This window comes from Caretta caretta, chromosome 8, assembly GCF_965140235.1.
Source record: "Caretta caretta isolate rCarCar2 chromosome 8, rCarCar1.hap1, whole genome shotgun sequence".
NCBI classification, from domain to species: domain Eukaryota; kingdom Metazoa; phylum Chordata; order Testudines; family Cheloniidae; genus Caretta; species Caretta caretta.
In genome coordinates this window covers 15,467,121-15,480,623 of record NC_134213.1, presented here as the reverse complement: position 1 = coordinate 15,480,623, position 13,503 = coordinate 15,467,121, and the positions used below count along the sequence as shown (strand labels likewise).

The following is a 13,503-nucleotide window of genomic DNA, read 5'->3' as shown; positions in this document are numbered from 1 at the left end:
GTGATTTATATTTACCCTCTTTACAGCTCTTGTTTTGCATGCCTGCTTTTGTTAGCATCTGTTAAATTCAAATGCCTGAGAAACAACTCAGAGAAAAGATGTTTTCGTTCAAAGTTCAACATCTCCAGCCCCTCTGTTCAGAGATGAGAAAAATGATACAATAGTAAGAATTTTTAAAAAATAGTTTTTGGAAGCAATATAAGCATTCATGCTTCAAGGCAAAAACCAAACCTCTAATGCAGTGGTTCTCAACCTGTGGTCTGTGGACCACTGGGAGTCTGCAGACTAAGTCTAAATTTTCCAGAGGGGTCTGCACTTCCATTCAAAATTTTTTAGGGGTCTGCAAAGAAAAAAATGTTGAGAACTACTGCTCTAATGGAACCTTTAGGAAGAAATTTTCCCTGTGGGCAGATAATTGCATAACTGCTGCCTGTAGGTTTCTTGTAACCGCCTCAGAAGCAGATGGTACTAGCCACTATCGGTGGTGATAGGATACTATCCTAATCCAGAATGTCAATTCCTATATATCTAAAACTCATCATCTCTCTCTCTCTCTAAAGACCTCCACACCTCCAGCAAAGCCAGAGAAGGTCATTCTGGTACTTCTAAAGTTTACAAGTGAGCAGAAAACAGGGCTTTAAGATAAAACAAACAAATCTTTCAGGCCAGCTTTACACAACACAAGTCAGTGAAAAAAGGTAAATAAACTTTCTCCTTCTTTGCAGGTCACCTTTAGAATTGAATGTTACAGCATTTCAGATCAATTGTAGCTCATTGTCTGGAAGTGGAGAATGTGTTTGTTGCCCCCGATTGGGGAAGAATTGCACACACCATCTCATTTTTGCGGCCTTGTCTCCCTGTCTCCGTACTGACCTGCTCATTTGTCTCATCTACCTGTTAGGCCTGGTCTTTTAGACTGTAAGCTCGTTGGAGCAGAGACTGTCATTTTCTGTGTGTTTGTACAGCACCTTACAAAACAGGCTCTGACCTGGCTGGCATGAAGGTCCTACCATAGCATAAATGTTAAACAATATATAATAATAAAATTATAAGATAAAAAATTAAGAGATTTCTGATTTTTGCTTCTTTCTTTAGAATCTAAGCTTTACTTTTTTTAAAGAGTATGCTTATGTTTTTCATCATGAAAACAACAGGCAGATGCTGTTAACCTAGATTTGAAAAAAAAAACAACAAAACAACCCAAATCTACCTTCCTCTTAGATGTGAACTTCATACCTTACTTGGGGACCATTAAAATGCTAGCATGAAATGACTAATGACATTTCAAAATTACCTCACTCTTTGCTCGAATCAAGTCACCTATCAAAACAGCATACCCAGTGCTGCTCTCAGGGCCCAATCCAACTCTCTCAAAATAAACGGGAGTCTTTCCTTGACTTCAGTGGTGTGAATCAAGTCCTCACCTACTCCTGTACCTGCCCAGAGGCATACAAGAGGACAAAAAATGGTCACCCTTCTTTCCTTAGGATAGTTATTTCAAAGCAACACATCCCTGACACACTGCCGAAGCTGGAGAGACCGTCCCCGGGTGCTTTCTTTCCCAGTGTTTGCAAAGTGTCCTTGTTTTCCAGTCCCTCCTCCTCCCCCATAGTGATAGCTTAGGAGGGCGGATACATAGGATGAATTTTAAAATTTTTGCTACAAGCAACTGTATGTATCACCTGGCAGATGGGTGCTGTGGAAGTAAAGAGTGTCTTGGGACTCATGGGAGAACTAAGCAATGTTCTATAACCCTATGGGAGTGAAAGACTAAGACCAGATTTCAACTAAGAGTTTTATGAACAGAGACAACAAAGTAAGACCCCATCTATGTTTCAACTATAACCTAATTAAAGGACCCAATTAAGATTGTCCAGGTTTTTAAACTAGTCACAGGGCACGGTCAAGTTTTGTCTACACTACCACTTTTTGCCAGTGACACCAGGTGGGGACTATATTATAAGCAGCTCCCCTGACTTAATTATTTTTATAGTGTACACAGAGACTTGTTTGGTGCCTGCATTCACAGAGGCCCCTACCTGCTTCTTTTAGACCCAAATGTGCATTCCCTGAACATTCAACACTGCTAGGGTTTGAGTTTTGAGTTAATTCAGGATCAGACCCTTACTAAGATGGATTGATTGTATCTGCTTATGCCATTTTAAAGACACACCAGTAACTTCACATTACGTTGACTCAAGAAACTGAGCAAACAGGCTTTTAGCTATCACTACATGGTACAAAACTTTAAAAAGAAAAAAGGAAATCAGGAACATTCCCCACACATTCATTTTTCCTGATATCTTCTTCTTGATTGGTTTCCACTGGTCATCATAGCTGCTTTTTATTTCAGGTGCTGCTACATACTTTCTTATGTAACTCTAATATTGACTAACTATATACATGGTTACAAGGTCCACCTTAGGAGTCATGAACTGTGTTATCAGTGAGTCTTTCTTTCTAGTTTGTACTAAACTGATGCCCTAGAATGGTGTTAAGGGGCAGTCTCTTCAATGAGACGTTAAAACAGCATCGATCCTTGCCAGTTGGTTACAGTCCCACTACCCTTTTTGCAAGAGTTCGGAATGTTAACCCTTAAGTCCTGGCTAAACAGGGTTTTTTGCAATTTCAGCTGTATGCAGTATTTTCATTCATTTTCTGTTCTAAATTGTTAGTGTTATGTGCTTTCAGACAAGCTGTTGCTCTCCCCTGACACCTCTACTGCCACATTTCAGGGGTGGATTCAACAATCCTTGTGTGTAGCATCCTAGTCGGTCTGTTAAGCGCTTTAGGAGCCTTTAGAATGAAAGGTAATATTAGCATGCAAGATTTTATGCAGAGGGAGCTGATCTAGTGGGCTGAGCATGGGACTAGGCGCCAAGTTCTCTTGATTTCCAGCTGTGCCTCTCGGAGCTTGCACAAGTCATTTAACCTTTTATGCCTTGAGTTCTCTCTCTGTAAAATGGGCATAACACCTGCCACACGCGGGGGTTATGAGGCTTAGTTCACTAGTGTCCGTGTAGTGCTTGGAGATCCTCAGATGGAAGGCACCCAGAGCACAGGGTCTCACCAGTAATGCCAACACACCTTGCACTGCATAAAGGTGCGCAAGAGACAAGATCCGTGCTCCAAAGACCACGCAAAAGGGGCCCAGAGCTGAAAGCGGGACACAGCACCCAGATCCCTATTTGGATTCCAGCCCCTCAGAAGTACAGGGATGGGTGTGACCAGTTAGAGAAACTGGGACAGTGGGACCCAGACCCTGTCTCCCCCCGACCCCCAGGGATAGGGACGGGGGTGGGATGGGAATCCACCTGCTCCTGTGACACTGATGGGTGCACGGTGGGTGGGGAGGCAGCTTCAGAGGGCTCCTAAGCCGCCTCTCACTTCTCACCCCCATCCCTCCGCTCCCACACCCAGGGAGCAGCAGGGAGACGGGCGGGGGAGGGGGAGCCGTACTTCCCCTTCAGCTCTAGCGCTACAACAGCCTGATTTCCCCGAAATGATGCTCGCCAGCCAGCCAATGAGCGGCGGGCGGAGCCCAGTAAAGCCCTTGGGCGAATGCTGATTGGTCGGCAGGAGACGTTCTGGCCAAGGTGGTGGGGAATCCCGGGTAGTGTAAGGATATACTGAGACCACTCCGCTGCGCAGCCTGCAGAAGCCGCGGGTCGTTCACGGGAGGCGGATCTACCGGCTCACCGGGCACCTTTGCAAGGCTGTGCACTGGAGACCGGCGAACAAGGTGGGTCCACGCCTGGTGCAGCTAACAGCCGTCGAGTCTCCTGCCAAGAGTCTCCTGCTCTCCGCTCCTGCCAAGAGCACTCGGTGCAGGACAACTTGGGAACTAGAGTTGCGGGACTTTGCAGGACTTTGCATTCGGTCCTGTAATCAGGGAGGCCAACAAGGAAATAGCAGGAAAGCAGCTTGTCTACGGAGGCTTGGCAAGACAAGGGATGCAATGAGTATTTAGTCGTGTGAGCCAGGGGACAGAGAGCAGAGATCAGTCGCAGGAAGTTTGCATGGCAAGTAAGATGCAATAAATGGCTTTAGCCCTGCAAATCAACTTCTGAACTGGTAAACGAGGAGTTTAGCGAATTTGCGGAAACTTTAGCGGCTGTACACGTAAGAGGTTCAGTCATTTCTGGCGACAGAATTTATCTTGTTAGGGAGGAAAGGGTTTGTTGTTGCTTTTACTTGTATGTACAGTTATGCAAAGACAAAGTAAGAAGCACCTCTAATTCTGTGCTTGTGCATCAGACTGCTTTCTGAGCTGAGGGTGGGGGAAGAGATTGAGACAAATACGAGCAACTGTGTGACAACAAAGGGTGCTGTTGCTGCTCTCTGATACACAGGAAGTAAAGGCTGAAAATAAAATCATGCTTTTGGCTTCAACACCGGAGAGCAGCGTTCATAGGCAGCAGAGAGAATTAAAGCATTTGAATGCAGATGAGGTTGGGAAAAGCTAAAAATAGTCAAGGTTTATGGGGAAAGATCTGTGGGACCAACAAATAAAGAGTCAAATCTTCAGGCATTTGCAGAACTGGCCACAAAAGAGGTGACTGCTGTATTTTATGATTTAGTGAATTTGAGGATTGTTTGTTCAATGAGCCATGTTGCAAATTAACATTTAAGTGTGTGAAATTCAGGTGAATAATTATTAGCTAGAGAAATATAAGATCGCGGGATGTATTTTGAAATGTATTTTGGAAATATATATTGTATAAATACGCATATAAATACAAGTTTAAACAAAAAATCACCGCACGAATTTTGGAGCTAGCACAGTTGATGGCATTGTTTTAGTCTCACAAAACCAATGATAAGTAAAATGAACACTCACAAACTGTGTGAAATTAATGGCAAAGCTCTAACTTTACACCTCCCAGTGCAAGGAAATGCTGAATGCAAGCATGCTTAATAAACCCATCTGAATCTGAGTAACACAAGGGTCATGGAGAAAAGTACAACATTCTGTATTATAATTTGCCCAACGGGGTAGGTAGTGAGAGTGGAAGTCAGAAACCTTAGTTATTGGCTGCTTAGGAATGAAAATATTGCATAACATTTCTTCATGTTAGCATAATCTATTGTGTCAATACATCCATGAGGAACAGTAAGCATACGGTGACAGGGCCCCATGCCTTTCTGTATATGTGTCGGAGGACCTGATTGCGATTGGGGCCTCAGGATGCTATTATCAGACACATTACATCATAAATATAATTTGCTGTTCAGGATTGCTTGCCAGGGTTTAGTAATGCTATTTTCAGTCACAAACATTGCATTCCTGTTTCAGTTTATATACTTGTCATTAAGTATGAAGGAGCTGCATAAAGCTGAAAGTAATGTCAACTGAGGCTTTTTTAGTCAAAGTCAAGAACCGCTCCTGGCTTGAAATTATCTAATTAACTGTGTTTTACAATAGGGCTCCAAGCATCATTCCTTGAGTTCAATTTTGCAGCCCTTCTTTAAGCCTATCCTAGCACCAAAGCTAACTGCTAATGTCCACATGGAGGCCATACAGGCAGGAATGTGTTCTAGGAAAAGAGGAGCCCAGTGGAAAAGCTGCATGTTAACTTGGAGAAAGTATTTATTTGATCTCCTCTCCCATTATAAAGGGGAGTTGGGTTATGTAAGCTTAACCCCACTGCCAGCCCCCTGAAGCTGTCGAGGAAGGTCTAGGATTTGTAAAATGCTGAATTCTATTGTTTTGGAAATGCTGATATTTTCATATAAAAAACAAGACAAGAAATAATATTTATGCCAGTAGGTCTTAGTGTAAGGAGAAATTTGTAGCAGAGTGTAATGTTTATAGACTAATCTACTGCAATGTTGTTGGTTTTTTTGAAAAGGTAAACATTAAGAACAGGGGAAACTTGGCACTGAAATAAGTGGCAAGGAAAAGACAAGTAACAAAGACACTCCCTCAGAAAGAATTTTTTTGCTAGACTATACTTCCTCTGGAGCCTAACACTCACGCTTCACATGCACACGCCCCCTCTCCCAGGTACAAAGACTTAAGAATTTTTTGTTCAGGAGATGTGCAGGTGTGATAGCCCTGGAGACTGACATCCATCCTTTGGTATGGCACAGGACAAGTGCAGCACAGGACTTAGCAACTCACACTGCCCTGCCAGCATGCCTTGGCCACAGCTTGGAGTGACTAACACTGTGGTTGCAAAGAGAGAGTTCAGAGTCCATGAATCTCTGACTCCTTGCCTTCTGCACCGAGCCTGGGAGGCCGAGAACCAGAGGTGTGAGAGGCTTGTGAGATGTGGCAATTTGCTCACTGGGTGAAGGTTTGAGACCAAACTCTTTTCAGGTAAGCCACCAAAAAGCACCTAGAGTAATACTTCTCTCTCGCTGCAGGGCTGAGTTCTGAATGGGACCCTAGATGGGAAGTGCTCTGCATCCCAGTACCAACCTCTGGAGCCATCCAGTTTCCCAAATTCAATAATTTTACTTATCTACTTAAGGGATCATGTAGCCAGATTAGAACAAAAATTGCCATTCAGAAACTGCCAAGATGTCGGAAGAGAAATTGTTTATTGATTCTGGGCCAAGTTTTGGTTTTGTTGAATGCATACTGCCCATTACTACGAGTGTTAAGAGTAAGGAGTGAGGGATGTCATTACAAAATGACCAGCATACCAGAATATTTACTCTTTTGCTTACCTGTATTTATTATTTTCCTTTCACAGACAACATGCCAGTAACAAGAATGCGCATGAGGCCTTGGCTGGAGTTGCAGATTAATTCCAATCAAATACCAGGATTGGTGTGGATCAACAAGGTGGGTCTCTTTGTCATTACTTTTGTATCTTTAATCATCCTCATCCTGGTATTCTTAGCTGATGTTATATAAAAATCAAGGTCACATAAATAGATTAAAAGAAAATGGAAAGAGTTTACACACACTATATAAAACAGCATTTTTGTTTTCAGAAAACAGTAGCTGTAATTGATCAATGATGAATGGAGTAGACCATACTTTTATAGGGGAAGTACTAGGAAGGAAAAAAAATGAGAGCAGTCAGGCCATAACATTGGGAGCCAAGAACATCTGAGATCTGCCTCTGTCAAGTCATTTATCTCAGTTAAGGAATCAGTGTTACAGTCTCAACCACTGAATGATTGACTAGTCTCACCAAATCTTGAGAGATACTGAGCACCTGAACCATTGACTTCAATACTGTATGCCCACCACTTCATTGAGAATTACAGCCATATGACACGCACCCACAATAAGATTGTTTAGGTTTATCCTCATTGATTCAGGACTTTTTGCTCGTTGAATATTTTGAACTGTAAAGTGTCTTGAAGCGCATATGAAAGGAGCTATCTGAGCTAAATTATTATGTTGCACTGTAGGAAATATTTTTCTTATGGTGTCCATAGGTCCTTATTGTTAATTTTTAAAAAGATTCTGTGCAGACAGAGAAAGACACAATTTTATAATAAACATAAGGATCAGAGACAAACCAACAGACCAAGGTAGTTCTGAGATGAGGCTGACAGTGTCCCTCATATCTATTATATCTTGTTATACAGCTCTTTGAAACTCAGAACCCTTGGGGAACGTTATATGGGATGTAGCACATAATATGGTACTAAGTGAATCCTACTTTAGGAATCTGGTGGCAGACTTAATGCAGAGTTCCCTTGGCGTGGCTGAATTATCTTGGATTAAGTCCATATTTAGTCACGAGTGGGTGTATGTTATATTCCCTGTATTCAAAACTGCATTGTTTAACTACAGGATAAGATGATGTTCCAAATCCCATGGAAACATGCAGCTAAACATGGCTGGGATATAGATAAAGATGCCTGCCTTTTCCGGAGCTGGGCCATTCATACTGGTACGTGCTTGTTTTTAAATTCTGTCTATCACATAAACAGGTAGAGCCTAATTCTACGCTAATCTACATCCCATGTAACTGTATTGACTGCCTTATATGACTGAAGAATGGAACACAAACTAATTCTTTTGGGAACGATCACTGCAGAGTAGTCTGAAAATTCTGAATATTTACGCACCATCCTTTATTTATAGGGAGATACAAGATAGGCGAGAAAGCGCCAGACCCCAAAACTTGGAAGGCAAATTTCCGCTGTGCCATGAATTCACTGCCTGATATTGAGGAAGTGAAGGACAAAAGTGTCAACAAAGGCTGCAGCGCAGTCCGGGTTTACAGGATGCTACCACCCTTAACAAAGCTTCAGAAAAAAGGTATGTGTATTATAGCCTATCCTCAAAATACTTTGCCTTAAGGGGACCATTACTGCAGTTTATAGTCTGTTTACGTTTCCTGTTCTGCTTGTGAATAGGTACAGTATAAATTCCTTGATAGAAGTAAAGTATTGCTGTGAATAGGCAGTCTTATTACTGTTGCTAAATATTACTTTGGATGTAGAGCTCCTTTCATCCCAAGATCTCATGGCACTTTTTTGAAAATTAATTCATTCTCACAATACCCCTAATGGGATCACTTCATCAGGCACAGAAGTGCGCTCCTCTCACTTCTGTGAGAAGTGGGTGGGGTGGGAAGAATACAGCAGTCACTGCTGTCACTGAAATCAATGGTGAAACTCCCAGAGCACGATCATGCCCCTTGCAGCGCAAAGCATTACTACACAGAGCAATTGCGGTCGTGTATGATTGGAGCCATCTGAAGTGGCTGCAGGCTTTTTCTCATGGTCACCGTGTTTTTGCTTTCACAGAAAGGAAGTCAAAGTCATCTAGAGAGTCAAAAAACAGGAGTAAGAGAAAGGTATGTATTGACTCTGGCAGTTAAAGAAGTCAGAGGTTTGCTTTGAATTTTTGACAGACGGGAACAAATAGATCACAACTTGGTCTAGTAGGTCTTTCATTCAATGCACGTGTCTTTATAGACATACGAAGACCCGAGGATGGATGAGGCAATAGAAGCACTGAACAGCAGCAGTCTACCAGATGACCACAGTGGTTATACAGTTCACAGCTATGCAGAACAAGAAGTGGAGATTGAGAACGCTTCCATCACCCTAGGTGAGATTCAATTTTAGTTCTTCTAACTTAGCAGAATGTGCTGCACTTACCAAACCCCAGTATAGGAGATCTCAGCCTCATAATCAGCGGTAACGGTGGCTTTTCCTTGGCAGCTATATAATGGGATATATGCAATGTGCTGTAGAATGGGCCATGAGGGACTGGAGGCTATTCCGAATCAGAAAGCCTTTGCATTTCCTAAAAATTCTAACTCTTCCTTTCTGTGCATTCCACAGATCTCTCACCGTGTGATATGAATGCACTGACAGATTGGAGAAATCCAATGGAAATAGCAATGGCTGACAGCACCAATGACCTTTACCACCTTCAAGTGTCACCTTTGGCTTCATCTTCTGAAGGTTGGTATTTTATTGGTTGAAACCTCAGGTCAACCAGATAGAAATAATCCTACCACTGATGGTTTCAGGGGCAGAAGCAAGACATGAAGCTGCATGGGGTGCCAGAAAAAACAATAGGCCCTTTGTACAAGTGGCAAGATCTAGGATGCGTTCCAGGGTTAATGGGATCTACTCATCTGTAGTGAAATTTATTACAAAAACAAAAAGCTTTAGTTTGTTAAAGTTGAAGGGCCTTATGTTGCATCTCTTATACGTGCAAAACTCTTGCTGAAGTCATTGGCAGTTTTGAGGGCACAGGGACTGAAGGTTTGGATGAAAAATATTTTCATTAGCTGCCTGAACTGTGCTGGGATATAACATGTCTCAGACTACTCACTTCCAGGTATAAAGGTGTCACCATCAGGGGTAAGGAAGAGATCTCTGATCATGGTTCATTGTTGCACAGTGCTTTGTACTGGAGAGCTCCAGGGGGAAAGATTTCTTCCCCCAACCTGCTGGGAGGGTGTAGAGCAGATGCATAGCCAGCCTACAACTGTCACTGAAGTCCATGACCTCTAACAGAAACTGGGTTTATAAGAGGACAGGGGAAGTTTGAGAGCGATGGAAGCCTCCAGTTGTGGATCAGCTGTCCACTCCTCTGATGTGATCTATCCCCAAAACCATGTCACATCACTGCAGGAGGAGGGGTACACAAGGGGCTCAGAGTTTCCTAGAGTGGTGATGTCTATAGCCTGCAGAAATTCGTAAGGCTTCCTGTTACCCATAGAGGTGGCAGAAGTGACCCTGAATCTCCTGGCTTATAAGATGTTTTAGTGCTATTATGTCAATAGAAAACGTGAAGTAGCCTCTGGTGATAACTGAATGGAAAAGCTGGGAAGCTGATCTGTGATTTTTGCCAGTGAAGACACCGAGTTAATGGAAACATGTTTTCGTCTTTTCCCCATGTCTTCATAAAACCTAACAGTAACAGATGATGATGCAGAAGAAATGAGAGAGCAACTTTACAAGGTAAAAAGATTATTTCTTCTTTTCAGAATAATATTGAATAAGTTGCTATTTGTATCAAGGGAGGAGGAGAAAACAAAACATATAAACAGAGTTAGGTGTACTTGTAAATAAAAATCCTGTGTACAGCCAGAATATGGAGAACACACACAGGTGGAAATACTTTATATTCTTCTGTCACTTTGAGAGCACATGTACCATTTGAGAGACAAACATTGAAAAGCCTAGTGATGGATCAGAGACTGAGAAGACATTTACACTCTAGAAGGAATCTCTTCTATACCCCCAGCTAACGTGGTGCATTTAAATCAATTTAGCTATACATCTAGGCATGTAACACATTAATCACTATTATTTATAAGCACCTTCTTTCTTGGGGTGTTCTCTAGGCATGTGTTCTGTGATCCCTACTTAAATTAATAGGAATTTTACATGTATGAGCAAGGTTTAGCATTTATGAAAGTGAGGGGCTATTAGCAGTAACCATAGTGTGGGTAGGTTTTGTGCGAGCTTCCCTACAGGGGTCCTCAGTACTGATCTGCAGTACTTATGCTAGTCCAGTGTTAGCTCTCTTGCGTGAAAATTAACAATCCCAGCAAATTGTGAGGTCGTTTTATGATGTGTATTCATAGTTATCTACATCATGATGAAATCTGCCCTTAAGTTTAACTGCAATGCCTGCTGGCATCATCAGCCCTTTGTAGGAAATATTGTTGATGCTGATCTGTTTGTCCAATCAGGTTTGGTTTGTTTTCTTGAACATTGTAAGGCCTGCACATTTCAAACCTTCCCCTTCATCTCTTACAGCTGTTTGAACAACAAGACTGGCATGCAACCAGTGTCGGTGGGAAAGGGTATCTCACCAATGAGCCCGGCACACAAAACATTTGCAGCAACTTCAGCTACAAGGAGCAAGATTCTGAAATAGATACAACCTCAGGTACAAATACCTTAATTTCTGAAGCAGAGTTACTGAGAATGCAACCAGAGGCAGAGGGAGAAGCAGATTAAGCTCTTTAGGCAAGATGACTTAAGTTGGGTGGAAAACCAATAGAGCAGTTCATGCATTACTCTGTTTTATTTGAGATTTCTGACCAGCATGTTAATTTCAAATTGAAGGAGTTTGCTGGGGATTTTTTAAGACAATTTGTACTTGAAAATGTACCACAAATTTGTGTTTAAAAGTTACGTTTATATGCAGGCTTGGCTCAATTAGTGGGAATTCACAGAAATACGTGCTTAACTCAATTTCCATTTCAGCCTTACAGATTACTTTGAATATGTGTCAGTTTCCAGTGTTAAAGTTACCTAGCCATATGGCCAGTGAGAATGTTTAAAAAAAAAAAAAAGTTGTAATAAGGATTTCAGCAAATTTAAAGCATTTTTAAGATAAAAATCTTGCTGATATATTCAATTTTAGTCAGAGATCATTTGAACAGTGTTTAAATTTCACTATAGTATTATTAATATACATTCAATATTTTGCTGCTGCTGCTGCACATAGTAAATTTCTTCTCATTTCTTTCTTTCTTTCTTTTTTTTTTAGGGGAAATAGAGTTCAGATTTTGTACTGATCTGAAAAGCAATCTAGAATTCTCTTGGCTGGACACAGTTCGATCCACTGGTATACAAGCCATGTAGCTTGTAATCCTCTTTTGCTTCCTCAGACTGTGAACTGCTTTACTTCTCCTGTTCCTCATGAAAGTGAGCAGAGTGGAAGGCATTTGTTTGTTACTGACTGAGTGAAAAAAAGAACCTCTACTTTCCGTTTAGCTTCTGGGACTGAACAGATCGAACCATCAAAACTCCATTATTAAAAAAACTTTAGCAGAACTGTGTGCATTGACGTTGGTTGACTAAGCCATTGTCCTATAAAACTTAAAATTGCTTCTGATGTGAAGCTGTTCCTACATTAATGTCAAATGGGGTTCTGACCTTTTTGTTGGGATACAAGTGAAAGGTGCTGTGGGTCAGTAGAAGCTGGGCTAGGATCCCCATTTCTCTCTCTGTGTTTCATATTATAACTTAAAAGCGCTGTTTTTGGAGGAGATCATCTACAGTTTCATTTACTCTCCTTTACCAAGCCAGTGCTTAGGGGGCACAGGGTAAATGTGCCTATTCATGTTAGCTCTGGTTGCTACATACCTGGTGAAGTACTTTTGAGCTTGATGACAATCATTACAGATTTTTGGATTCAACAAAAATTGCACTAATTGACCCTCTTTCCTTTGATCACTCCAGCACACGTTTGATCGACAAATCAAATTCCTCACTTTTGTAAATATGTTTAGTCCAAGAAAATGTGAAAATCAGCTACAGGCTTTGCTTCTACGTATTACAGTTGTTCAGAAGATCTGCTCATAGGACATTCTATTCTGTTGTCATTATGCAGGACGTCTACCAATTTTTCATTTAATAATTATGAAAGAGCAGCCACACTTTGGGACCCATACATTTTTGCACTGATGGGCATAACACTTTATTTATACAGTGCCTTTCATGCTCTTTCAAGCCAACTTAATGCTCTTCATTGCAATAGAGTACATAGACTACCATGTACAGTATATACCCAATGAATTGTGTAGAGAAGATCATTAGAGAACCAAAAGCTATAAGCCTATGCAGAGCAATACAAAGTACAAAAAGGAGGGAGGTCATTTTGATTTATGCTTAAATATCTGGAAACACATCAAATCACTAATTGTAACTGAGCATTTTCCTGTACATAGTTGTGTATATAAAAAGTGTTGTACATTTGTTTTAATAAAAATGTTTTATATATGAAATGTATTTGACTTACTTGAAAGCTAATGAGAAAATGTATTCTGGGTTGTTTGGGCATTTCCTGAGAGTCAGATTGCTGGAGGAAATACTCCTAGTGTCACCATGTTTAAATATGGGATCTGTTGTGATCCTGACTAGTACCCAACAGAACACTCATTGACTCAAATGGGATTCCTTCCATCACTTTCAACGAGAGTCAACTGGGAGCCATAGGCCTGGTCTGCATTGGAGACATTTTAAAAAATTTCCACCGTTGGAACCAGTGGCTTATTTTTACCAGTGTTAGAAACATTGAGAAACCCTAGTTTAGGTGGGCCACTTTCTGTC

The 13,503-nt window shown here is 41.4% G+C and overlaps 1 protein-coding gene across 3 annotated transcripts; it reads left to right on the top strand.

Moving 5' to 3' along the window:
* Nucleotides 1-3,613: 3,613 nt before the first annotated feature.
* On the top strand, nucleotides 3,614-13,178 carry IRF1 (interferon regulatory factor 1). Of its 3 annotated transcripts, XM_048861313.2 has the most exons (12): nucleotides 3,626-3,742; nucleotides 5,853-6,007; nucleotides 6,094-6,322; nucleotides 6,702-6,793; nucleotides 7,760-7,859; nucleotides 8,054-8,230; nucleotides 8,722-8,771; nucleotides 8,893-9,028; nucleotides 9,265-9,387; nucleotides 10,352-10,395; nucleotides 11,200-11,332; nucleotides 11,939-13,178. In XM_048861313.2, exons 4-12 carry the CDS (start codon nucleotides 6,707-6,709, stop codon nucleotides 12,031-12,033), a joined length of 945 nt encoding a protein of 314 aa, XP_048717270.1. In that variant the 5' UTR covers nucleotides 3,626-3,742; nucleotides 5,853-6,007; nucleotides 6,094-6,322; nucleotides 6,702-6,706; the 3' UTR covers nucleotides 12,034-13,178. The 3 variants fall into 3 exon arrangements, with proteins under 3 accessions (XP_048717266.1, XP_048717269.1, XP_048717270.1); XM_048861312.2 differs by lacking the exon at nucleotides 5,853-6,007 and having other exon boundaries at nucleotides 3,620-3,742; XM_048861309.2 differs by lacking the exons at nucleotides 5,853-6,007; nucleotides 6,094-6,322 and having other exon boundaries at nucleotides 3,614-3,742.
* The last annotated feature ends 325 nt before the right edge of the window (nucleotides 13,179-13,503 follow it).

Coding starts and splice junctions, on each gene's coding strand:
- IRF1 (XM_048861309.2), top strand. CDS start 6,707: ATGCCAGTAACAAGAATGCGCATGAGGCCTTGGCTGGAGTTGCAGATT. Junction 8,772..8,892: donor AAAACAGGAGTAAGAGAAAG/GTATGTATTGAC, acceptor GTGTCTTTATAG/ACATACGAAGACCCGAGGAT. Junction 10,396..11,199: donor TGAGAGAGCAACTTTACAAG/GTAAAAAGATTA, acceptor CATCTCTTACAG/CTGTTTGAACAACAAGACTG.